The sequence below is a fragment of the Phaseolus vulgaris genome, chromosome 11 (assembly GCF_000499845.2).
Source record: "Phaseolus vulgaris cultivar G19833 chromosome 11, P. vulgaris v2.0, whole genome shotgun sequence".
Taxonomy (NCBI): domain Eukaryota; kingdom Viridiplantae; phylum Streptophyta; class Magnoliopsida; order Fabales; family Fabaceae; genus Phaseolus; species Phaseolus vulgaris.
In genome coordinates this window covers 41,655,469-41,682,876 of record NC_023749.2, presented here as the reverse complement: position 1 = coordinate 41,682,876, position 27,408 = coordinate 41,655,469, and the positions used below count along the sequence as shown (strand labels likewise).

At 32.9% G+C, this 27,408-nt stretch overlaps 1 protein-coding gene across 1 annotated transcript; it reads left to right on the top strand.

Moving 5' to 3' along the window:
* Positions 1-237: 237 nt before the first annotated feature.
* LOC137819846 (peptidyl-prolyl cis-trans isomerase CYP37, chloroplastic) lies at positions 238-12,003 on the top strand. The gene is made up of 12 exons (XM_068623765.1): positions 238-433; positions 530-781; positions 3,504-3,593; positions 8,779-8,874; positions 9,362-9,469; positions 9,609-9,661; positions 9,888-9,987; positions 10,194-10,247; positions 11,000-11,158; positions 11,237-11,359; positions 11,561-11,610; positions 11,681-12,003. The coding sequence occupies exons 1-12, from the start codon at positions 338-340 to the stop codon at positions 11,790-11,792; spliced, it is 1,293 nt and encodes a 430-aa protein (XP_068479866.1). The 5' UTR covers positions 238-337; the 3' UTR covers positions 11,793-12,003.
* The last annotated feature ends 15,405 nt before the right edge of the window (positions 12,004-27,408 follow it).

The following is a 27,408-nucleotide window of genomic DNA, read 5'->3' as shown; positions in this document are numbered from 1 at the left end:
ATTTTCTTTATTTATCATTATCAACAACATGATATTGGAAGAATCCAATTCCATATAATCTATATTCATTATCACAAACAAACTTTATTATCATAATTATTATTATATTTATTATAATTATAATTATAATATAATACTATTATAATAATATTATTATGATTAATAATAATTATAATAATTAATATTGTTAATAATAATGTAAATTTTGATATTAAACGAAAGAGAGGACAAAACTGTAATCTCACGTCAACCGTCGTAGTTGAAGCATTTTCTTCACCAATTCACTCCACACAACAATAGATTAGGCACGCACTCACAAGAACGTGTCCTTTCTTCAATGGCGTTCCCTCTCTCCCCCTCCTTTAACTTTTCCCTTACTCGTAACCGAATCACCTGCTTCTCCAAGGAGCACCGCCGCCAAGTCATCGCAAAGGTGTCACATCACAACCACGCGCATTGGAATTGCAATGCCACGTTTAGCGTTTTCTCACGACTTGGTTTTGCTTAACCTGTTTTGGGGATGGTGCAGGCAGCGGTGGGAGATACGACGCGTGTCATTTCCGCGAGTGTTGTTGAGAGGATAATGAAACGGTTGAAGAGTGTGGTTCCGGTGGTGATTGCGTCGGTTCAGATTAGCGCTTTGGTGCCGTTGGTCGATTACGTGGCATCTCCTGGTGCTGCCGAAGCGGTTTTGTATTCGCCTGATACGAAGGTTCCGAGAACGGGGGAGGTTGCTCTCAGGAAAGCCATCCCTGCCAATGCTAATATGAAGACTATACAGGTCTGCTTGGTTTTTAACAGCGTGTTTGATTGATTTTTTTTTTTGGTGTAAAGGAAGCAGTAATTGCGTTTTCTTCTTTTTTTAAATTAACATGAAAACACCAAATTTTACATTTATTAGCCAAGATGTTTGTTATGTCTATCTTAATTTTCTATATTTGATTAAAAAAAACTACATTTCTTAATAAACAATCCTTAATCATTCTTCTTTAAGATGGTGCTCATATTTGAATGTATTTTTGGAATAAAAACATTAAATAGGGTTAAATTAGTTGGATTTTACTTACATTTTAATTAAATAGGGTTTAAATCCTGGTGATGCCAATGTGTGTACTTCAAGATATCGAGATGGTAGTCATTGCTTAAGGTATAAATGTCATGGTTTAAAAATATTAGTTTATCAAACTGTAATAATTTTTTTTAATATTTTAATTTAGAAAAAGCATAAGAGAGTTGTTAGTTAATCTAAGCAAGTACTGCATTAAGGGTAAAATGGGATAAACAGTTAATTGAAGAGTTCAGCGTGTACACACTTAAGATAGCTATTGTGGAATTTTTTTATATATTTAAATTTAGAGGAAATGTTCGAGTTATTTAATCTAAACACATTTCATTAAGGGTAAAATTGGACTAGCAATTAATTTAAGAGTTCATCAGGAATGTACTTAAAATAGTTATAAAAGCACAAAAACTTGTGATATTTGACATATTGTAATTAGATCACAATGTAATTACATTATCCAGGCATATTTTATTTGTTCTTTGTTACTTATCTAATAACAGTTTATTTGCATATGTAAGCTTAATAGAATAACATAACGAAATACATACTTATTTTGATAGAATTCTCCATCAACCTTGAAACAAGTTTAGAAGAGCTGTTGGAAAGTTAATATAAATGGATACAATCTAGACTTGGACAGTAGACCTCGAAGCGAAGCTCTACTACTGACTGAAGCAGGAGAAAATTCACAATGGCGTGATACAATGTTACAACAAATTGCAGTCTTAGAAGCTGTAAGGACACTTGGAAGATCGAGGGCCTAGCAGCAATGGGATAAAGATAGAAGTACAATTCTTGTTTAATGGTGGAGATTTACAAGTCCAAGCTTGTGACAAAAAGGTTCACCCAAGTTGAAGGTTTGGACTTCCATGAAACCTTTTCACTAGTAGCACAACTTTTATTGGTTACAGTCTTCACTTCAATAGTACTTTCGAAAGAAAGGAGACTCAGTAGATGTTAGCAATTCATTTGTGCATGGTGATATAAAAGGGGATGTTTACATGTGTCTCCCCCTCGGCTTCAAAGCAGGTGGAGATAACAAAGTTTGTTGAATTCAGAAGTCAATTTATGAACATCTTCAAGCATCCACAAAACTGGATATTTCAAGTTATCAGCATCTTTGAAACGTTGTGAATTTTTTCAGTCCTTTGCTGATTAATCGCTATTTCCATATCTGGAAGGCGAAATCTTCATGCGGTTGTTAATACATCTGGATTACATCTTAGTACCAGAAAATTATTTAGAGGCTTGTTTGGACTTTAAGAGTTATTTAAAAAAAAAAATTCATATTGGCGGTGCACAAGTATTTCTTAGGAATATCGAGGGTAAGGACCGGGAAACTTTGCGCAAAAGAAAATGCATAGGACAAAATATCACCATGTGGTTTCCTTGCAAGTAGACCTGCTTAGTCTTCCATGGAAGAGGGACAGAAATTGGCTCTGGCAGAACACGAGGAAATGAAGTATGACTCAGTTTATCAACATCTAGTTGGCATACTAATTTACTTAATGATTACTGACCCAGAGATGTTTTATTTCGCTTCGTGTGTTGTCCTACTTTGCACAAGCATCTCAAAAGAACACTTCAGGATAGCAATGCTGGTAGTGCCTTATCTCAAGGTCAAATCTTGAGAAGAGATATTACCGACCAACGGTGATTTGAGATAGTACGCCTATTACGTGCACACTGAGATCACTGATGCATACTTTGTCAATCTCGGGAATCACCCATATATTGGAAGACGAAAACTTAGAGCATTATATCTTATTTTTTAAGAAAAGCAAAGTATCATGATAGAAGCAGCCATTAGTGAGCTAATTTGCTTGAAGTCAAACCATCCTTGGGGACAGGAATCAAATGGCCTATTATGAGGTTGTATTCAAATATCAGTATGCTATCATCATAGCAGAAAATAATGTTTTCCATATCGAGATAAATTGTCAGTGTGTGAGGGAGCAACTCCAGGTTGGAAATATTGTGATGATGACTTATGCCATCAATTCACAGTTCCAACAGATAGACATCTTCACCCAGCTCTCCTCACTTGACAATAATTTAAATTTCTACTGGTCAAGTTGGGCATTTGTAGCCCTCATGCACAAACCTGAGAGGGTGGTGGAGTATTGAAAGTAGATATCTGTTATAATTAGTTATAGATGGTTACTGACAGAAAATGGAATTGGAAAGTAAATATTTTTCTGTAGAATTTATTGTAATGTGCTAGAGATGATTTTGGGATATGATATGTTTACATTTGGTTGATTGGAATGCTACTTTGATTAGGAATTTTTATATGAGACAGGAGCTGCCCATTTGTACATCTCTTCTAAATAATATATCCATTTTGATTAATGTGGAATATGAGAACTGTTTTTAAGATTTTATTTGCTCTTTGAACCTTTTAGTGATCAGCATTATGTCCTGTTTATGTTCTTTTCAGGACACTCTCGAAGATATTTCGTACCTGTTGAGGATTCCACAAAGAAAACCTTATGGAACAATGGAGGGGAATGTGAAGAAAGCTTTGAAGGTATTCAATAATTTTTTTATTTTCTATTTCTATCATTGTTTGTTCTTAGCTTTATTTGTTCGAGAAACAAAATACTGAATATTAGGTGATGTAATGATGTTGCATGTTTGAAAGTTTCAAAGATTTTCTTTCATTCTAATGACAGACAAATAGGTCATATGTTTCAAATTTCATACATGATCACACATGTAAGCTCTACACCTGTCAATTTGGCCTAGCCCACAAGGCTTGGTCCTAACTTACATGGATTGGGGCCAAAAAGTCCATAGCACCAAAAAACCCACATAAGAAAAACCTATAGGGCCACCAATATTCCCACCAATGCTATGTGGGCTTGGGCCAACCTATGGGCCATTTTTTAGATTAAAAAATTTATTTAAAAATGAAAATGGAAAAAAAAACATGTAGAAAATAGGAAAAACATAAGAAAGGTGGGTTAAATCGTGTTTTAATAATTTTTAAAAAAAGTCATAAATATTGCCTAATAATGATAATTCAGACGATAGTATTATAGGTTAGGTATCAATGGTTTTCTTAATGGGGATTGCGTCTAATGAGATATGTCAAACATAACTTTTCATTAAATAGATTCACTTGTTTGAAAGGGATTTCTTAAAAACCTAGTTTTTACAATGACTCTCCTTTTTATATTAATGTAAAAGATAGTAACATGAACATAAGAGGTAAGGGAAAGAAAAATAGACACAATATTTTTATACTAGTTTGTCTGACACAACAGACTACATCCAGTTCTCAATCAACAAATTGAGTTCCACTAAGCAGAGTAATGTTCCGAAGTATAATACAAGTATTCTTTGGGCACGTAGCCGCTCTTAGCTAACCCCTTGAGTATTGTTTGGGCTCGTAGTCCGTCATAGCTAACCCTTTGAGTATTGTTTGGGCTCGTAGTCCATCATAGCGAACCCCTTGAGTATTGTTTGAACCACAACCACTCTTGGATAAAACAAGAATTCTTTGGACGCAACCACTTATAATTATAACGAGTATTCTTTGAACCCAACCACTCCTGGCTAACACTGAGTATTCTTTGGATCCAACCACTCTTGGCTAAAACTGAGTATTCTTTAAATAGTAATCACCCCTGACTAATATAGAGTATTTTTTGGATCCAACCACTCTTAGCTAAAACTGAGTATTATTTGCCAACAACCACTCTTAACTAATAGTCGAGTATTCTTTGCCAAACAGCCACTCCTGGCTAAGATAAACAAAGAGTTATCTGAATAGTGATCCACAAATCACAGGTTTCCTCACTCGAGAGTGATCGAGTACTTTGACGTATAAAAGGTTATGTTCTCTCTTCTAGTTTGCTAAGTGAACATGAACAATGTTTTCTAAGAAGTTTTTTGTGGCACGAAATATTTGAGCAGAGTTTTAGCATTATGCAACATAGTCTCTCCTCAGCATCTTCTTGATGAATAGGCACCGAGAAATCTGGCTATTGTAATTTCGTTTCTGGCCGTTCGAGCAACTTCAACTCACTTGAATGTTGTCCTTTCATCCGATGAGCTTGATTGTGAAGGATGCATTAAATGCGCTCCATGCATTAATTGCACCTTTCCTCTTTACGTAACATCCCAATAGCTGGATGTACTTATCCTTTCTTAAACCGTGTGCCTTTGCTTAATTTTGTCTAAAGAGTAGAACGATACAAAGCAAATCGTCTTTCCAAAGTTGACAATGGTAGTGTCAGGGAGTTTTTGAAGAAAAACAACTTTAGCTTTTCATCCAAAAGATCATTGATGTGACTTGTGCTTGAACGGATGTTCTTGGCAGACGGAAGTAATAGAAATTTTCTACAACATAGAATAAGCATATATATATATATATATGTGTGTGTGTGTGTTCGTGTGGTACGAGATTAACTTAAATCCATATGCAAGTCGTCTGAGCATATCATATGCTTATTAGACATAAAATAAGATTACACAATTTATTCATCTGTCAGAAGAAACAATTGGGTCTTATATGATTAGTTATTGGAAATATACCATCATCTTACGCATAAAGCATGACTATGTTTTACACTTAATTGTTTTTTGCACTTAATCAATGTTATGGGTGTTTGTCTTTTCCCTAACAAAATATTTACGTACAAATCTTTCTAAACATGAAAAACATTTACTCAATCCAAATCCAAACCCAAGTCAGTATAGGTAGGCTCTGGTCAGGCTAGGCTGGGACCGTGTGAAGTTGGTTTTGGTCAGGTCGAGTTGGGTTGGGACTAGGTTAGGTGATAAGGGATAAGTTGTTGTAAAATTCAAGTAAGATAGGCATGCATTTTGTATAGAATGTATGGAAAAGTAATCTAAAATGTATGTCAAACCCTTACAAAGCAAGTTGGAATTTGAGAAAAGAAGAAGAAGAAATTTAAGATATCTTGAAAAAGGAAAGAAAACAACAAACAAAAGAAAGCTCAATCTGCCCAGCGCATATAGAACGACTCAACGAATTGAGTCCAGAGAGCAAGCCTCCAAGAAACTTTCCAAAACGTTGAGTGCTAATACCATGCCCAAAGCGGATTGAGGCTAGAAGAATCAAAGAGATTCAAAGTGTGAAAGACTGAGCGAATTCATATGGGCTGAGCGCAAAGAGTCCTTCACCATGAAGAAAGCTTGGATTCGCTAAGGAAGAGCTTGAGGCCAACCTGAGCCAAAATAAGGAGGAGAGAGATTCACTTGGAGCCAATCTAAGCCCAAGAAGACTTCATGGCTAAGAAAGGGATGTGTTGGGCTCAACTTCTTGAAGTGAATCCTAGGCAAATCCATGAACATATGAATCATAAGAAGCCCAAAAATGGACTTGAAGCCCAAGAAGATTACTTTAGCATGAAGAAAGCCAATCCGCTGAGTGGATTGGCCTGTGCTGAGCGGAAACCAAATCTTTTAGAGCTCCTTTCTAAAATCTACAAATAGATACCTTGGGGTCTCATTCAAAAGCATCGAGAGGAAAGGAGGAACTAGGGCTGAAGAGCACGAGAGCTCAAAACCAAAGGCTCAAAGTGCCTAGGCTAAGAAGAGGCTGAGTTTCAGAGTCATATCAGGTCATCATACCAAGCCTTAGTGCTGAAGCCAAGACAAAACTTTGAAGGAAAGGATTAAAAGGCTAAGATGGCCAATAACATCCAGGGATCCATGTTTGTTGTTCTTTAGCTTCTCATTTTTGAGCATTCACGGTAGGATTTTACTATGAGTTGCTAAACTTATCCTGTTGGGATTGAAAAGCATTGTGATATTTCTTAAGTTATTGTTGTTTATGATTACATGTTTTTATTTGAGATTCAAGTTCTATGGGTTTGATAGTATACTTAATATTTAATGGTGATGAACGACCATTGATGCTCTTAGAGCATGAATGAGGCTGGGTGAGTTCATGTATATGAATCCTATCAAATCAGTCATATATTTCAATGACCATAGAGCGTGGGGCTGAGAATATGGTGAAATCTTAATGTAAAAATAAGCTATTGTGATGCAAGAAATGATCGTGATAGTTTATGGTTCTAGATAACCTTGTGCGAGGAATCGACTTGGTTTGGCCATAAGGATCATGAAGCTTCAACAAACATAGTATTTATATATAACAATAGTAAAAGAGATTCACAAAGTTCTTTCAATCTCTAGACTTGTGTGCTATATCATCATCCTTTTGCTTCCGTTGTTTGTCAAAGCTTCACCTCTCGCTAAAATGCTAAAATATTATAGTAGGATTAATATGTTATTTATACAAATATATGCAAACCAACTTGTTTCTTCACCTTACTTCATCTTGAGAGTTATTACTATTGTGGTAAACATTATTTCCCTATGGATATAACAATCCTCAACTGTACTACAATTGACTTAATCTGCTTGCCGAGAAAAAAAAATTATATCCACCCCATCATCAGGCCAGAAGAATTGTGTCCAGATTACGCTAAGTTGGGTTGGGCCTAAGTTTGTTGAGTCAGGTCAAGATTGGGTCGGGTTGAGCTAGGTTGGATCCAGGTCGGGCCGAGTTTAGGTCAGACCAAGTCTAGTTTGGACCAAGTTACGTTGGGCTGAGACAGGCACGACTTATGTCGGGAAAACTCAGGTTCGACCCACGTCTAGCCAAGTTAGGTTGGGTCTAGGTTGAGCCAAGTCGAGTTTGGCCTAAATCAATATTGGTGGGTTGGGTCAGGTTGAGGTCAAGTTAGGTTGGCTTAGGACCATGACCATGTCAACTTGGTGGGGCTAGGGTCTAGTTGAGTTGGGCTCAAGTCGAGTCGGGTCAAACTGAGACGAACCCAAACGAGATCAGACCCATCTTGGGCAATCTTGGGTCAAACCCAGGTTAGGTCCAGGTCAAACTAAGTTAGGTTGGCCCTAGTTAAGAAAGGTTAGGTTGTGTTGGGTCTAAGTCAGGCTAGGTTGAATTGGGGCCCAAGTAGGTTGGGTTAGGTTGGACACAATCAGGTTGAATGGTTGGGTTTGATGTAGGTCAAGATGGAATTGAGTTGGGTCAAACCTAGGTCAAACTAAGTTGGGCCTAGACGAGCCCATGTTAGAGGCTGGGTTAGGCGTTGCTAAAGTCAGGATGAGTCACACTGGGTTGAGTTCAAGTCAGGCTAAGTTGACCAAGGCAGAGGTTAAGCCGAGTTGTGTTGGGCCCATGGCTTGTCATAGTTCAGTAAAGATTTTAAGTGGGTCTGCTTGGACAGTTGGACTGGGTCCAAGTTAGGAAAGGTTTAGTCAGGTTGGGCTTAAGTCATGTAATGTTAGGTAAAGTAAAGTCGAGCCCAACTTTACAATTCAGTTGCAAATAATAAAAATTAGTTAAGGATCAATTTAAAATTTATATAAATATTTAGAGATCAATTTGTAATTTAGAATATTATAAAAACTCATGCAATTTTGAAAAACATTTTAGAATTAATTGAAGTCTTATTTTAATTTTGTAGTGGGCCAAACCTACTTTGGCATTGACAAAGCCTTGCTATATCTTTTTTGTTGATGAAGAAATTGAGGCATATGAATACAAATCTAATTTGGAATTTATTTTGTCTTTGGAGTTCAATAGTATTTGTATTGCACCTCCGTAGAATATCTTCTTACATCTCTAACATTGTGTTTGGTCTGTTAATATCTACTTGTATTATTCACTTGAGGACCTTTAATTTTTATAATTTTCATTTTTACATCAGTTAGCAGTTGATGAAAAGGATTCTATATTGGCCAGTATACCAGCAGAACTGAAGGAAAAGGGCTCTTTGGTACATACATCCCTGATAGAGGGAAAGGTATGCTCAATAACTGTATTTTCTGGAATATTTGAATTTCAGTTTCTATATCTCGATATAATTATTGTCATTATAGCCTTCATAATCTAACTCCTTCCTCTATTTCGAAAAAAGAGTAGCCATTTTGCATTTCAATGAAATTGATTATTTAGATGATGATCTCAGTTGAATATTTCTGAGGTTATACTTAAGATTAGAGTTCTTACATTGCAAAATGATTACATTCTTCTGTTGTCACTGTTTCTGATATGGAACTAATACACCGGGTACCTGTGTCCAAAGGAATATTGGATGCAAGAAAAGAAGTTTCAAATGAAAAACTGGAATATGAATTTTGTCATGTTTTGCTTATCTTCGGTTCTTTATGTTCTGTCCTTTGTAGGATGGAATATACCAAAATATCTAGTAAGTTATAATTGACGAATTATGAAAGTTGGTAGTTATGGTTCATTGTAAAAGCTACATCAATGATGTCAATATTTTGCAGGGGGGCTTACAAACTCTTCTTCAATCTATAAAGGATCAGGATGCTGATAAAGTATCTGTGAACCTTGCATCTACATTGGACACTGTAGCAGAGCTAGAGTTGTTACAGGTAACTGCAAACTAGATAATATGATAAAATCTTGAAATCAATGGTGTTGTTATGTTCAAATATCAAAACCTTGACTGAATCTATCCAACAACAATATTATAATCATATCCAGAATCTGAACTTAGTTTTGTTGCAACAGGCTCCAGGATTATCATTTTTGTTGCCGGAGCAATATGCACAACAATATCCACGGTCAGTGACTCCATTAAAAGTTATGTCAATCTCTACCTTATGTAATAGATAGATTCGTGTGATGCATATTTGAGTTTACCACCCTTGTAAATCTGGGACATACCGTGCCCATTTGACACGAGTCTAACATTAATAAAAGATATTCACTAAAACATAGTTCAAATTTCTTAGGAAAACTAAACACTCAGAACATAGGGGAAAATCAATATCTTCCCATTGCTTTTAGGCTTTCAGGGAGAGGAACTGTTGAGTTCACCATTGAGAAAGGAGATGGTTCAACATTTTCTCCAGTTGGTGGAGAGCAGAAAAATACAGCCACTATTCAGGTATAATTAACCCCTTAAGTTTTCCATTGTGATTTGCCATTGGTTGTTGATTTGGAAAGTTCAGGTCTCTTAAAGGATCCATAAGCAGTAAGAGAAGGTCCATTTTAAAAACTAAATCAAAATTGCAGTTTGATAATGGAGCATGAATAAAATAACTGTTAATAAGTGGTATTGTTAATGATTAACCATTAGACCTTTGTTTTCAGGTTGTTCTTGATGGATACTCTGCTCCATTAACTGCAGGAAATTTTGCAAAACTGGTAAGGTAGTGGAACGGTACTTCAGACTTGTGAACTTTCCGTATGGTTATTCTTTGCAATAGACATCACACGTATACCATCCTTGATTTTAATCACTTCTGATGGTTCTCTCACTTTCCTTCAGCTTTCCAAAGTTTTTTGAGTGAACCAAAGGAGTAACAGTAATGTTCTATTTGAATGGTTGATGTCAGTTACCCCTATTTGCTTGAACTTTTCATACTATCACTGGAAATAATTCAGTCATTTAGTATTCTTGTGAAAAATACTTAATTTCTCAAGGTCTACAATTTTTTATTTAGTTAGAAAGATTGGCTTCCGAATACTTAAACTTCTGTTGAGGCTCTAATGCATCCAGCAATTGATTCATCACAAAACTGAGAAAGTTGTTTAGGATGTGAAAGAGTCAGCAATTAAAACCAGCCTGGGGATTATGCTAATAGTCTAATAGACAACTCTGCCTTTGAACAAACAGCTAATGTGATGTTGATACTACTATAAGGGAAGAGAAAACTAGGAATGTAGAGGGTTTCGGCTGCGGAAGAATGCACATGTTATAGCAACTCTCATGGACTGAACTCGTTGATTCATTGGAGTATTGCCATTCTTAGAATATTTAGTTTCAATTGTACATGTCCATGAGGACTTGTATTCTGTGGTATAATTCCTGTTTTTAAGTGTTGGTACTTTAATCATCTAGATTTTTAGATTGTATAACCTAGTGGAAACAACACTCACACACTCCCACCCTTTAGGTGACGGATGGAGCCTATAATGGTGCAAAACTCAACACTATCAACCAAGCTATTCTCTCAGATAATGGAGGTGATAAGAACAGTGGTTACAGTGTTCCCTTGGAAATAATGCCCTCTGGACAATTTGAGCCCCTTTACAGAACAACATTAAGTGTGCAGGTATGTTTATAAAAAATTGGCAGCAGGCATTACAGGAATTTATGATACTGTTCTCATATGTTTTCTGTGTTGAGGAAGGATGGAGAACTGCCAGTTCTTCCTCTATCTGTTTATGGGGCAGTTGCTATGGCTCATAACGAAGCCTCTGAGGAATATTCATCACCTTATCAGTTCTTCTTCTATCTCTATGATAAGCGAAGTGTGAGTGCAATCTATCACTATTATCTCCATCGCATGTTTATTTGCTCACAGGATTGCCTGGACTTATGCTAAACAAAATCAGTGAAACATGGAAGCAGAATTTTTTGTTCTTGGGCGTAACTTCCTTTTGGAAATCGATCAATTCATTCATTTTTCCTCCTATTCATCATGTAATCTCTGGTTTCTTTTCCTCTTTTGTAGGCTGGTTTGGGAGGGATATCATTTGATGAAGGACAATTTTCAGTTTTTGGGTATGTTATCTTAATCAATTCTGGATTTGAACTCTTTCTCCAGTGTTTTTTATGACATTAAAACATGCAGATACACAACCACCGGGAGAGATATTCTACCCCAGATAAAAACTGGTGATATTATTCGTTCTGCAAAACTAATTGACGGCCAAGACCATCTTGTATTGCCGAAGGAAAGTTGAGTATATTTGCTGGCGGTGTTACCCAAGTAGGAAAAAATATTCATTCTTTTTAGTACATACCTACATATTTATAAGATGTGGATGGCATATGGCATCAACCTGATTTTCTTGGTGTAGGTTGGGTTCTAAATTACTAAATTATGTAGAAAATGACTTCAAATTTCTATTTAATAAAAATCCCGTGGAACAGTGAGATAAATTCTCCAGAAAAGGAATCCCTTTAAAAGAAGCATATCATATGGTTCTATATATCCGTAGTTAGTTCCAACTCTTATTAATAAACATTTAATGACTCCCAAATTTTATGCAGAAAACATGGAATAACGATTTGAGGTGCTCGAAAGAATTTTAGTCTTTATTGGATTAGGGCATGGAAAGTCAAAGATGGAAAGATTACATAAATTCTTTTGAAAAGCAGAGATAATAAAATATTAAAAGACATGAAAAATGAAATGTGTTTTTAATAATTTTCTAATTTAAAATTTATTATAATTCTTATTTTGTATTTCTAAAAATTCTATTTGTATTTACAATTTTTATTTTATTTTATCACATCAATCTTTACAAATTTCAATCTAAATTATCTCTTTTAAAATTAATATTTTTCAAGTAATGATGTTTAACAGAAAACTAGAGTTTTATATAAGCTTATTTTACTATCAGAAGAAGTGTTTATGAAATGATTAATTTTAACTCATTTAAATTATAATTTTTTTTTTATCTCAAATCAATTTTAATCTTTAAAAACTTGTTACATATAAACATGTGCCTAGACACAACAAAATTTAATTTTTTTTTATTATGATAAGATTTTAAAATACTTAATAGAGTGCGAATTCTTGTAGGAATTGTTCTCAAGGTATAACAGTTTACTTTTATGAACAAGTTTGAATATATTTTTCACTAAATTTCGTCCTTATTAATGTTATTTTTTTAAAAATAAATCTTAATGAAGAGTGATAATATTAACATCTATGCTTCAAACTATTGATAAATGTCTGCATTACACAAATTTTAATCAAGAGCAATTTCAATAGAATTTTTTTGTAAAAATACTTTTTTAATATAGGTTTTTATTTTTTTTTAAATAGACTATTTTAACATGGGTTTTTTCTTTTTAAAAAAATAGTTTATAGATGTTTTTCTTATATTATTTTCCAAAGTTGGAATATAATATTTTGAATTTTTTTTTGTTTTTGAAATAATATAATATGTTTAACGAAAAGCTTTAAATTTTCCGAAATTTAAAATTAGAATATAATATTTTTAATATTCATTTTAAAATAATATTATTGTTCTGGTGCAATGTTTAAATGGTATCAAACCATAGCATACAAGTTCTCTTGTTCATCATGACTGATGTATTTATAAACTCTTGTTCTCAACTTATTTCAAGTACCACAAAGAGATATAATGTTATCTTTTATCTTCTAAATCTTAACTAATATTATTTAATCCTTAAAATTCTCCTAAATTGATTTCAAGTATCACAAAAAGACATTCCTTTATTTTTTGCTAAGATTCTAGGTAATTTTATTAAATTCCTATGTTAATAATTAATAGATACTACAATAGACTCTTTAGATCAATTCTATTCCCTTTTAATAGGAGATAAAGGTACACAACCCCTAACATAAAGTAGAATATACAGGGTGAAAAAGTTTTGTACTGGTCGGACGTGCTCGGGGCTCCGACCCGAGCACTTAAATGTGTTAGCTCGGTTGGGCAGGTCAATTTGGGGAGGCACCTAACTCGACCCAAGATAAATGATAAGCCCAATGATGCGTCAAGAGGTCAGCCCAGACAGCTGGGAGTCCGTATTGAGAAGATAATTAAAATAATGGAGGAATAATCGATTTAGTTAAGTACAAATGTCATTCTAAAATTCAGTAGAAAGAAACAACTAGAGATAATGTTCTACCTGTAATCATAAAATAAAGGTACACATTAATGAAATATTCTTGTTGTTGAAATTATATTCTTGTTGTTGAAGTAATATTCTAGTTGACGAAAATTGTTGAAGGAAAGTCTATAAAAGGGGTTTAAGACCCAAGTAAAGGTAAGTATTTTCTGAGAACTCTAAACTGAAACAAATTTAGAGTTTGAGTGCTCTCACTGACTTGTTCGTCATAGTGTGATCAACAGGTAGGCCCCCTTTATCACAAAGCATCGACATCTCAGAGCATCATGTGAAGACGAGTCAAAGCGGAGCTCACCAAGTCCGACCGAAGTCAACCAATGAGAACATGTTTATCTAGTAATAAACCAAGAAATAAATTATGATATAGGTTGTGCCTTATTGGTTTAAGGCCTTATTCTCCCTTATCGCCCTGATTACCTATCTCCTTATTAGAGAAGAAAAACTTTATCTTTTAAACATACCAATTTATATATAAGATCTGGCAGTGAGTTTGATCATCAATAGTCAACCAGTCGAGTTAGGGGCGCGAGTGATCATAGTCAGTAATTTTATTACACTAGCCGAGTTGGGAGATTAGGCTAATCATAATCAACAATTTTATTACACCAGTCGAGCTAGGTGTTGAGCTGAACATAGTCACTTGTTTTATTACACCAGTTGAGCTGGGAGTCGAGCTGAACATAGTCAGCTATTTTATTACACCAACCGAGTTGGGAGTCGAGCTAAACATAGTTAGCTTTTTTATTACACCAACTGAGGTGGGAGTTGAGCTGAACATAGTCTGTCTTTTTATTACACCAATTGAGTTGGGAGTTGAACTGAACATAGTTAGTGATTTTATTACACCAACCGAGCTGAAAGTCTAGCTAAACATAGTCAGTTATTTTATTACACCAGCCAAGCCAGTAGTTGAGCTAAACATATTTAGCGATTTTATTACATCAACCGAGTTAGGAGTCGAGTTGAACATAAGCCCTAGTTAGTTATCAATTATCTTCTAAATCTTAACAAATATAATTTAATCTTTAAAATTCTTCTGATTTAAAGTACCACACAAATATATATCTTATCTTCTAAATCTTAACTAATATTATTTAATCCTTAAAATTTTTCTCAACCGATTTTAAGTACCACTAAAAGGATATATTCCTTTATTTTTTGCTAAGATTCTAGGTAATTTTATTCAATCTCTCTATTAATAATTAATAGTCCCTATAACATACTCTTTACATAAATTATATTTCCTTTTAATAGGAGATAACAATACAATTACCAAATAATAATGTTTAATGTAAATATTTGTAGTTACGTTTTCATACAATTACCAAATAATATATTATTTAACTATAGCGTAGGTTTGGAGGACACTAAAATGACTATAAAATTAAATAATTATTAAGAAGTGGACTTTAAGTCTTTGCACCCACTTATATACTATGGAATGGTCCTAATCTCTAGTCGATGTGAGATCTCCAACAACACACCCCCTCACGCCGAGACTACAAACTCGTGCATGAGACTATACATTATAGGTGGTCTGATAACGGACTGATAGCAGATGGCCTGATAAGCCCAACAAACAATCGCTAGGATAGGCTCGAAAGGACTCTGATACATATTAAGAAGTGGACTTTAAACCTAACTCAACCTCATAAAACCAACTTATAAGGTGAGGTTTACACCCACTTATATACTATGAAATGTCCTAATATCTAGTCGATGTGGGATCTCCAACAATAATTAAACTTAGCATCGTCATTGGGGACACTACGTGAGAAAGAAAATGTGAGTAAATTATCACCATTGAGGACACTACCTGGGAAACAAATATTAGTGTTGCCTAAACCTACGTTGAATTTAATAAAGTATTGACTTGCATCCACTTTGTGTACCCATTCTCGATGCAGTATCATCTGCAACTTATTTTTTGATTGCATCTACTTTGTGTCCACATTCTACGCTAACTTATTATTATTATTTTAATAATTTTTAACTTGCATCCACTTTGTGTCCACATTCTAGACTCAATATTATTCTGTCACTTATTTTTTTTTCATTGCATCTACTTTGTGTCCCCATTCTAGACGCTAACTTATTATTATTATTTTAATAATTTTCAGTGTGAGTTGAAGGTCTTCATTGTGGGCACAATGTTTGACAATTATTTTTGTGTCCAACTTGAGTAGACTTCACCTTTGCTAGTAGCTTCTTTTTTATAGCCTTCACTTTTTGTTGGCAGCTAAAATTGATTTTTCTCGTAGTGTCAGTAACAAATAAAAAATTGTTTTTATGATAAACTAAATGTTGTTAATAGTAGGTTTCATTAAACATAGGATTTACTAGATTTACTAGTAAATGCTATCCAACCGTAAAGCTTTAAGATCATTTTTACAATTTACTAGTGTTTCACTATCGATCATAAGATTTCACTAAATATAAGATTACTTTTATAATTTAGCAGTAAACACCATCAACTCTAAATCTTAAACTCTAAACACTATCAATAGTCAGACTTTCCTAAATAAATATAAGAATGTTTTTACGATCCACTAGTGATAGAAATCCATTTATGAGACTGTGGTAAGAATAAAGAGATTATAAAGTTAGAGAGTTGATTAGGAGCTTATTAGGTGTTTGAGCTTATTTAAGTCTATTTGGGTCTCTAATCAGTCTTTTGGGCCTAAGTTCAACTAGAAGAGATCACTTTAGAGATTTTGAAGCAAATATAAAAGATCTCCATTTGTAAAAATTGTATAGAATAGTTTAGGAATTTATCTTGGACCTTGTATTTTGGGCCAAGTATCATAGGATTTTGGGTCTTACTTTTTGGGGCAAGTAGCATAAGATTTTGGTTCTTTTTTTTTGGGCCGAGTAGCATAGGATTTTGGGCCTTGTATCCAAAGCCATTTAGGACGTCCAACTGTGAAGCTTGCAAAACTCCAAGTAGGTGTCACATAAGGCTTAAGTACGCGCCACATGTGAGGCTTAAGAAGGCCCCACATAAAGCTTGCTCTAAAAGTCTCTTTTGACACTTGTCCACCTCTCAATGGACAGTATTTTGAAGTTTGGGCTGCAAGCTACCACATGTCACTACGTGAATAAAGAGGATTATGAAGCTTGCATCATAAGTTATTATTGCCAAGTGTCACTACGTGAGTGGAGAGGATTTTAGAAGCTTGTGGCACAAGCTTAAGTGTCTAAAGCACTATAAATAGGAGTGCTTGGAATTTTGAATTGAATAATAAAATGTTGTCCAAATTTTGAGACACTTCTACTCGTCAAAGTTCTCTCTAGAGTTATTTTCTTGCTAGACAAAATTCTAGACTCCTCCTAGTAGTGTTGGCCCAACTTCACTCTAGAAACTAGTGTGATGGCCTAACCTCACCTAGAATCAAACTCATAATTTTCATCTCCAAACCATGACATTTTTGTACTTCTTACATGCTTATGGTTAATCTATAGAAGAAATTCAAACTAAAACATTGAAGAAGAATTTTTCATGCGCATGGAATTGTTTTCCCATCAACTAGTGAACACTAGCAATTGTAAAGCTTCACTAAACAATAAGATTATCTTGATATTTCATCAATAGTGATATATGAACGATAAAGAGTTTTTCAAAAAGATAAGATTATTGTGAGCAGTTTGATCGACTAAAACTATATGAAGTATTTTTAAGGGCTTCATTAAACAAAGATTATCTTGATATTTCATCAACAGGAGATATGCATAGTCAAGAGTTATTTCTAAAAATAAATAAGTATTTATTATGTTAAATAATATGGTCAAGATGGTTAAGAATTGGACTTTAAACCTAACTCAATCTTGTTAACATATTTAGTTTTTCTATTTTAAGTTATTGGGCTTTGTTTGTTTGGCCCAACTTTCCTTTTTCTGTTTCAGCTAGGTCTTTGCCTTTTTCTTATATATACACCATGTATTTTGCTCTCTAATACACAAGTAAATAAGAATTTCTTTTGTATTTTCTTTTCTCTGCTTTTTTCTCTTTTATGCTTAAGTCATTGTCTTTTTTTCATTTGCAATTAGGGTTCATCAGAACCTCCATTTCTCCATTGCGATTACGTGCGCTCCATTTGATGCACCACATCAGACAAGGAATATTCATCCTCATAAAACCAGCTTATAAGGTGAGGTTTTCACCCACTTATATACTATGAAATGTCCTAATCTCTAGTTGATGTGGGATCTCCAACAATAATTAAATTTAGCATCACTGTTGGGAACACTACGTGAGAAAATAGATGTGAGTAAATTGTGGCCATTGGGAACACTACCTGGAAAATAAATAGGAGTAAAATGCACTTAAAAAGAGAGCGAAATGACCATGAAAACAAACATTAAAAACGAAATTAAGGAGAGTTAAATGGCCACGAAGAAGACGTAGGGTTTTTGGGAGGAATTTCGGGATTATGAGTTTGAAAGTGTGAAACAGAAATGAGAAATTGAAAGTGTGAGAAAATGAAAATGTGAGAGAAAAATGTTTTAATGTTTTATTTTTTTCTCATTAAATAACTTACCATGGGTTAAGGTGACAATAAACGCCCACGTCACCTTAGTGTCACCTAGACCTACGCTAAATGTAATAAAATATTAACTTGCATCCTCTTTATGTCCCCATCCTCGACCCAATATCATTTTGCAATTTATTTTCTGATTGCATCTACTTTGTGTTCTCATTCTAGACGCTAACTTATTATTATTATTTTAATAATAACTTGCATCCACTTTGTGTCCCTATTCTAGACTAATATTATTCTGTCACTTAATTTTTTTCATTACATCTATTTTCTGTCTCATTCTAAACGCTAACTTATTATTATTATTTTAATAATTTTTGGTGAGTTAAAGTTCTTCATTGTGAACACAATATTTGACATTTATTTGTATCCAACGTGAGTAACATGTTAGTGGCTTCTTTTTTTTATAATCCTCACTTTTTGTTGGCAGCTAAATTGAATTTTTCTTGTAGTGATTAAGGTTTTTTCGGACATAGGTTTCAAGCAACGAATTTCCATACTTTAAGAAAAGACGATTTCCATACAAAATTCTAGGGAGAAATTGTTGTCATTTTCTTTGCATATACAATGAGTGATTATAGAAAAGACAATGGAGCATTTCACTTCTTGTCCTTCAGCCAACAAAGTATATGCTATCATCGTGGTAGACGATCCTGTTCTAAGCTCGTTAGTTCAGTTATTATATTTTGTTTTTATCTAGATGAAATTGTAACAACAATATAGCTTAGTTCAAACTTATTACGAAATTTATATTTGAATGTTATGGAATGGCTTCACAAAGTTTTGATTTATGTTTAATTCTCTTTCGAAGACAAAGTTTATGGAAACACTAAAGAGCAAGAGGGCTTTGTCTCTTTTCTTCCCTCAAAAGTTGCCATATGTACTTTGGATATTAAAACGCACTAAATTTAAATTTGGAATTCATTTGCTGTTTGTTTGATTTACATTTGTACACTGAGCTAGAATAAAACAAGAACCAGAAACAACAAAAACACTTGAAAAATCCGAACCTTGCAGTTACAGCCAATTTATCATTTTTTCTAGCTCATATTGTGCCGAATCATCTTGCTCTTTAATATACATACATTTCTAGCTCATATATATATATATATCTTCTCTCTATTTAAGAGAAAGCTATCTTCTCTGTCTTTAAGAGAAACCTATAGTTTACAGCAGCAAGTTAATTGCTATGGCTTTTTGCATTCGTCGATTCACTTTCCTTGCCTTCTTTTGGCTTGCTCTTCTCTTTTCTGCTCCAGGTTAGATTCTTCTCTCTTAATTACACTCGTCAACACAAAATCAAACCAGTTTAATTTCGTCTCAATGTAAAGTTGTATCTACTATAATATTTTACATTTTAAAACTTAAATTTATTATATATGATAATTTTTATAAAATCAATTATATGCTCAACAAACTTATCACCCATATCTTATTATTTCAAATAACCCTAATATTTGTGCAAAATATAGCTGCAATATTTAATGAAAGTTTCTTTTTTAATAGTGTTTTTCTTTTCTCCGTCTATATGGTTCAAACTTATTTGGAAGTTATATGGTTCAAACTTATTTGGAAGTTAGAGTTTCCAAATGCACTTCTTATCTGGATAGAGATCTCAAATTGACTAGAGATAAATACATTTTCATATTATATAAATATATGCAAGTCTCAATTTATGAGCTGATTTTGTAAAGTTGAGTTAGACTTAAAGTCCATTTTTAATACGGTATTAAAAGTCATTTAGAGTCTATCCTAACGAGAGTTTGTTGGCTTATTAAGTTACTTGCTATTGAATCCCTATCGGATCACCCATAAATATAGTCTCATGCAGGCAGTCTCGGTTTGAGGGGTGTGTAGGAGATCACACATCGACTAGAGATAATGATATGTCATAGTATATAAGTGAGTGTAAACCTTTATTTTATGAGTCAGTTTTATAATGTTGAGTTAGACTTAAAATACACTTCTTATAAGTGTTTATATGCCAAAGTTTTTTCTAACAATTTTTATCCTATTCATATACATTTCATTTCATATTTTATTATATTCTAGATGAATTATGTATTATACTAACAATAATACTTATTTACCTTTAACTCTCCTGAACCAGTGATTATCTAGTTATATTTATTTTGATTGCTTTGTACTTGCAGAGGTTAGTATTGGTGCAGCAATATGTTCGAGGCCTAGTGGAACATGGGGAGGGCCTTGTATAATCTCTAGCATATGCAACAATCAGTGCAGAGAGCAGGAGGGGGCACAGGGAGGAGCTTGTTGGGTTTTAGCTTGTTACTGCCATTTTTTCTGTAAAAACTGAGACTGAAACACTACACCAATACTATATTCACTGCATCTTCTCTCAATAATTAATTCAACACTGAAACTATCAGTTTCAGTCGCAGCTGCTATACTAAGGTTTTCCTATTACATCTTTGGGAATTATGATGTTTCGAATTGTGTGCTTGAAGGAGTGTGGGTAAAAATATTTATTTTAAATGAATTTAATGTGTGTGAATGTTCTGTCCATCTGACTTATTTATATGTTTATGATATATTTATTCCAGAATCGAGTAGAGTGTATAAAACAAATTATGAAATTTGAGAAGGTTTAAATAATAATATGCATATAAAAAAATAGTAGACCTTGAAAGGGATAACTAAAGTTTACCTCAAAATATATTGGAGAAGACACAAGTATCTCAAGAAAAATGCACTCTAGAAAATCCAACAGAAAAACAAAAATTGAAATCCTAAACAGAACAACTAAAAAGCACAAGAAACATGAGGCTAATAATCTTGCTGATCTTTGCCATATTCATATCCATAATCAAGTTGCATTTCAACAAATTGATCATGAAGCTCATTAAGACAATTGTCCATATGTGAGGAACTCTCAACACAGTAACTGTGATGCATTTGTTGATCAACTGAAATGCCATCCATCCTTTGGTGACCAATTTTTTGGATTTGAAGAGTCTCAAACCTTAAGTGAAGATATAGTGATGAAAAAGAATGAAGATGAAGATATTGTAGATGCTTTAGAAGTTTTTTTTGGCTTTCATTGTAAATGTAATTTGAGTGTTTCACACAAAAGATAATCATAAGATTCACATGAAACCTTAAATGAGTTAAAATGTATTTTAAAAAGAGATTTTTTTTTTCAAAAGGTTTTAAGAACAATATAATCGATTACATTCTTGTTTAAATGATTAAGCTATTTTTTTAGAAGGTTCAAAATATGATAATCAATTAAAGCAAAGAGTTGAAAAAACATATCATAGTTATTTAATCGATTAACACATGTTTTAACTGATTAAAACTGAAATTTAATTAACTTTAAATGAATAATCGATTAAAAGTTAATATAATCAATTAAAAGTGACATTAAATTTTAATGAGATTTCGTAAATCTATAAATAGAGAACTTGACTCAATGTTTTAAAATATAATCACAATCAAAAGCTTTATATTATGAGTTTTCTAAGCATTTTTCAATATTCAATTTGAGCTCTCAAGATTTACAAAACAAGGTTGTGCAATTGTAGATCTTTGTGTGCTTCTATTGTGTAGACCATGATAACATCTTTTTTGTATTTTCTTTGTGTTGTTACATAACTGTTCTAGGAGTTTTGTTCTTAGTAATCAAAAGTTTATAAGCTATATATCCTCTTGCATTGTAAGAGTTGATAGGGTTGATATCCTCGTGGTGTCCTATTTGTTATTACATCCTTTTGGAATTGTTTAGGGGTTGATTCTTTGTATAACTTTGTGAAGGTTAATGGAACCAACAATTCTAAGGTTGAATTGTTGAGACTGAATGTAGGATCTTGTTAATTTGAACCAGTATAAAATTCTTTGTGCAAGATCCTCTTACTTATCTTGTTTTAGTTGTTGTTGCAACCTATTTTTGAATCAATCTTGTTTCCATAATAATTGCATTTTATTTGCAAGTCTCAAAAGGATTTTGAAAATAACTTAAAAAATGTGAAATTTTCATTTTCTTTTAAAACGATTTACACACCTCTTGATTTAATAGTCATTCCCTTTTACTAACAATTGGTATCAAAGATGGTTTTTGAGAGGTATTCAAAACAAAGATCATGCAATTTTCTTGAATGGCTTTACAAAATCAAAGCTTGTGGAAGATGCTACCACTACAAGAAAATAAATAGAAACTAATTTTTAGTGACAAAAAATAATTAGTTGCTATAGTAACTAAATTAGAGACTATTTAAGAGATTAAAAAAAATTTGGTTTCTAAATTAGTTTCTATTATTGTTAAATGGTTTCTAAATTGGTATCTAATTAACAACCAAGGTTTTTGCTACAAAATTTAGAAACTAAATAATTGGTAATTAAAACCCTGGTTGCTAATTAGATACCAATTTAGAAACCATTTAACAATAATAGAAACTAATTTAGAAACCATTTGTTTTTAGTTTTTAAAATGGTCTCTAACTTAGTTACTATAACAACTAATTTTTTTTTTGTTTCTATTTCATGTTTTTCTTGTAGTATGCCACAAACATGCCTCCATTATTTTATGGTGAAAATTATCCTATTTTGGAATCTTATAATGCAAATATTCTTGGAATCAGTTGATAAAGGAATTTGAGATGTTGTAGTAAATGATACATTTTTTCCTATATGCATGTAATTAATAGTATATATAGGAAGAAAAATTTGTTTTGTTGATAACTGATGAAGCAAGAAAAAAGTATGATGTCAAGGCCAGGAACATCATCACATATGCACTTAAGTTGAATGAGTTATATAAGATCTCAATCTATAAAATTGCTAAAGAAATATGGGAAGTCTTGGAGGTTACCCATGAGGGTGTGAAAGAGGTTAAAATAGCAAGGAAAAATTACCATGAACCAAGAATAAGAGAAGTTTAGGATGCAACTATATTAAAGCATATATGATGTGCATAAAAGATTCACGCTTTTGGTCAATCATTTGGTCGCTCTGGGTAAGAAATTTGACAGTTAAGAAATTAATACAAAAATCTTGAAAAGTTTTAACAGGTTATGGTAGCCAAGAGTCATCATGAATCAAGAGACTTAACAACCATGCATATGAAAACACTCTTTGGAAAGCTTAAAGAACATGAGCTGGAGTTGGGAAGGCTTAAAGAGGAAGAGGAGGAATGTAGTAAGAAGAAAAGAATTGCCTTAAAAGTGAACTCCAAGAAACTGGATAATGATTCAGATAGTGAAAATTTAAATTTGATGGCCAGGAAGTTGTCAAAGTTCTTGAGAAACAAGAATAAGAGCATAGGTCAACAACTAAGTAAGTCCATCAGGAAAAATCCTAAAGGTGAAACAACAAGATTAAAATTTGGAAATTATAATTTTGATGCTCTCTTTAATTCTCAAAGAGATGGGAATGATACATTTGGAACCAATAAGAGAAAGAAAAAATTTCAGAAAAATGTCATATACATCTTATGCCTTTTGTTTATATTGCATGAAAAGGGACATATAATGAATAATGTTATTGTAAAAAAGTTGGTGTACAAATGGGGGTGGATTTAAAATTCTTTTCTCGACAAGTAGACCGAGTAAAATGTAATACAATTGAGGGTTGTCATATCCAAAGGAAATTAAACTTTACCAAAGTAGCAATATCCTTCAAAGTGAAGTGAGAAATTTATAAAAGTTGGTTGAATATATTTTTGTAAATAACTATAATAATCCCAATGCAATATTTAGTGAGGTTGAAACTTTGACAAAATAATAAAGTGGAAGGATAACAATACAAAACAGGTGTTGTGATTGAAATAACTTTGTGATTTGTTAATGTTACTTTTAAATGCTATGTTTATCCAAGTTTACTATTCCTTATAGCCAAACCAAGTCCATTACTTCTATCGAGGTTATCTAGAACCATAAACTATTATAATCAATTCCTTGCATAATAATATCTTACTTTTGCAATAAGATGAAACAGTTCAAGCCAAATACTCAACTCCATCCTTGACAATTGACATATATGGTTGATTTGATAGGGTTAAGATATAAGAAATCACATTTTAGCCTCATTCATGCTCCATAGGCATCAATGGTTGTTCCTCACCATTAAACAATAAGTATACTATCAAATCATTGGAACTTAAATTTCAAATAAAAACATGCATTAATAAATAACAATAACTCAAGAAATATCACATTGTTTTTCAATCCTAACAGATAAATTTAGCAACTCATGATAAATCTTATAGAGTAGCATAAGAATAAGAAGCTACGAACAACAAACATGGTTCTTTGAATGTTGTTGGCAAGCTCAGGTTCAAATCTTCCACCTTAATATTTGTCTCTATTTCAACCTCTAGGCTCAGGTCTTATAACCTGGTATATATGTGTTAGATTTCGTTGAGCCTTTTGCTCTGAGCCCCCGAATGAGTTGTGATGACCTCTCTATATATAGATTTTAGTGAGTAAATTAAGCAAATTTAACTTTCGCTTAGTTCATGCCAATTACCTCAATGGATTGAATTTCTTCATTCTGAAGAAACCTTTTGGCTTCAAACTCCTTTTTAGGCTTCAAGTCCTATGTTGAATCCATGTAGCTCTTTGTAATTTTTTATATGTTGCGGGTTGATGCATGTTGACAGATTTCGGCAAGTGTACCGAGTCAAAAGCAATAATTTGTCTTAAAAGACGAATATCGAACCCACAAGAAACAATTCTCTTTAAATTTTAATGTGTAAAACTCACTAAATGTTGAAGTATGTGAAATGAATTGATTCAAGATATATGAACATTGTTGGAATAAAATGTGCTTATAATTTAAGTAAAAAGCAGAATAAATGATTATAAGAATTTGATTGATAGAATTGGGATTAAAATTAATCTTTCTCACTCATCTGTATTTTAGTAAATAAAAGCATAAAACATTCTTACTTACTTGATATTGATGCAATAAAAAGAGTCATTCACATTGATTTTTGTAACTCTTCTCTATTCATCATCTAACCCTTTGTTCCATCTTCCTTAAATTCTTGAAAATAACACAAACTTGGGATTAAATAGTTCCATTAATCACATAACTCCAAAATATAGTATTGAATTATAACTTCTCAAATTAGGGTTGAATCATAGCTTAATCACAATTATAATCCATCAATGTCTAGCTTTTTGCATGACATTTCACTAAATAATTCACTTATCAAATCCTCTTACCCTAGAATCATGCTTATCCTCAAGCAAAGTAAATAAATTCAGACAAATCAGACTCTGGTTCAATTCTCAAAACAACTTCATTCACTGAACAACAAATAAAATTAAAAAATTATGGTGCTTCCTATTCCAAATGTAGCAAGATATAAATGTAATTAGTTTTCTAGGATAAACATTTGTAACAATGAAATGAAAATTTTATTAAGGAATTTCTTCTCATATTCTCGCAAGTGTTTTCTCTCAATTTCCGCTTATCTAACAATTCACAGTTACCTTTCATTTTTCTCATTTCACAATCACATCAAAAACATGAATCCCAATGTCTTTTGTAGGGTAATGAGGTCGAGTTTAAAAAAATTTGGTTTTTCAGATAACAAACTGTATACTTAAAAGAAGAAGAACATACTTACAATCTAAATACAATTACATTTGTGTTGTCCAATCAATAATTTCAAAAAAACACTTTCCCCATTTTCGTTTCTTATCCCTGATTCCTCATCAATTATTTTTATCAAATAAATAAATAACAGAAAGAGACTATTCCTATTCCTAACAAAATAAATTATTAATACTTTAATTTACAAAAAAAACAACCAAAACCAACAATTTCCCTTTGCATCTATTTATAGATTGTATCTATGTTCTCCTTCCCTAAACATGCCAATAGGTATGAAAAAATATATCAATTAAGGTTCATGATGCAATACTAATTCTTAGCTCAAAGGGTTATCACAATAAAATGTCTTCAATTTGAACAAAGGTTAGCTATTTGGATTTGAGTTCTCTATTCAAATACCTCAATCAAATTTATGTTCTATTATGATGCAACACAAATAAAAAAAAATCAGGTGACCATAACTATCAATTCATCGGTGAAACTCTCAAACTGTTTAAGGTTCACACACTCACTTGGTTTAATTAATCTAATTCCTATTTGCTTGTCATTCACTATTCCAACTAATCATCCTGTTTAATTTTCATACACAAAATCTCAACAAAGTTTAGATATGGATTTGACACAAATTTATTTTTCAGCCTTTGTTCATATCATTTATATTGTTCTAATTTTTAAACACAATGTCTAATTTTTAGTTCCCCACAAGTCAAGAAATATTATTTCGTTCCTTAAAATGAAACTACCAAATACATCAATATAAACAATAAAACCAAATACATCAAAAATAAAATTAGACTACTACAACGACTAAGCACCTAGAAATTAAAAAAAAAAGAACTAGAAAAACTAGCAAAATAAGAAAAGTAAAAGAACTAGAAAAATAAAAATAAAAATAAAACTAAAAAAAATGACCAAACAATTTCTTATTCAGCTTTGATCGGTCTCCTTTAAGAAGCTCTTCCAACTCTTTGTCAAATTCATCATTTATAGTTCTAGATGGCCTTACTCCTCTTTCCTCAGTTGGACCTTCCCTGATGGAGATCAAGCTCAAGAGAACATGGAGGCCAATCATCAAGCTCAAGAAGAGGTGGAGGCACAAATGGAGGACGCCCATGGAGGTCAAAGTCCACCTCAAAGGATTACAAGAAGCATGTTCAAAGCTTTGGGAGCTAGAGGACATTTATTTTCTCTTTTTGTAGTTTCTTTAGTTGAAGGTGCTTAGAGGGAAACTTTAGAAACCTCTTTTGTTATAGCATCTTTTAGGCTTTAGTTAGGAGCTTTAGGGGGGTGTGTTAGTAGATAGGTGTAGAAGTAGAATAGGAGGTGCCAAAGTGAAGGAAGGAGTCACACCTTCCTCATGGCTTGAAATAGGCGCCGGTTTTAGCTAGCTTTGGGAGGGAAATTTGAATTGTTTTAGCTTGCATTTTCAGCACCTTAGGCTATAAATAGAGGTGCTCTCTTTGTAAAATTCAGATTGGAATTAATCTAAGAAAACTCTACTCAAATTTTGAGTGACCTTTGGAGAGCTTTTGGAGCCTTCTTCTCTAGTCTTATCTTGATGGATCAATGGAGTCCTCAA

Bases quoted from the DNA above. Each gene is read 5' to 3' on its own strand.
- LOC137819846 (XM_068623765.1), top strand. From the start codon at position 338: ATGGCGTTCCCTCTCTCCCCCTCCTTTAACTTTTCCCTTACTCGTAAC. The intron at 434-529 runs GTGTCACATCAC...GGGATGGTGCAG, and splicing joins GCCGCCAAGTCATCGCAAAG to GCAGCGGTGGGAGATACGAC. The intron at 11,611-11,680 runs GTATGTTATCTT...TAAAACATGCAG, and splicing joins GGACAATTTTCAGTTTTTGG to ATACACAACCACCGGGAGAG.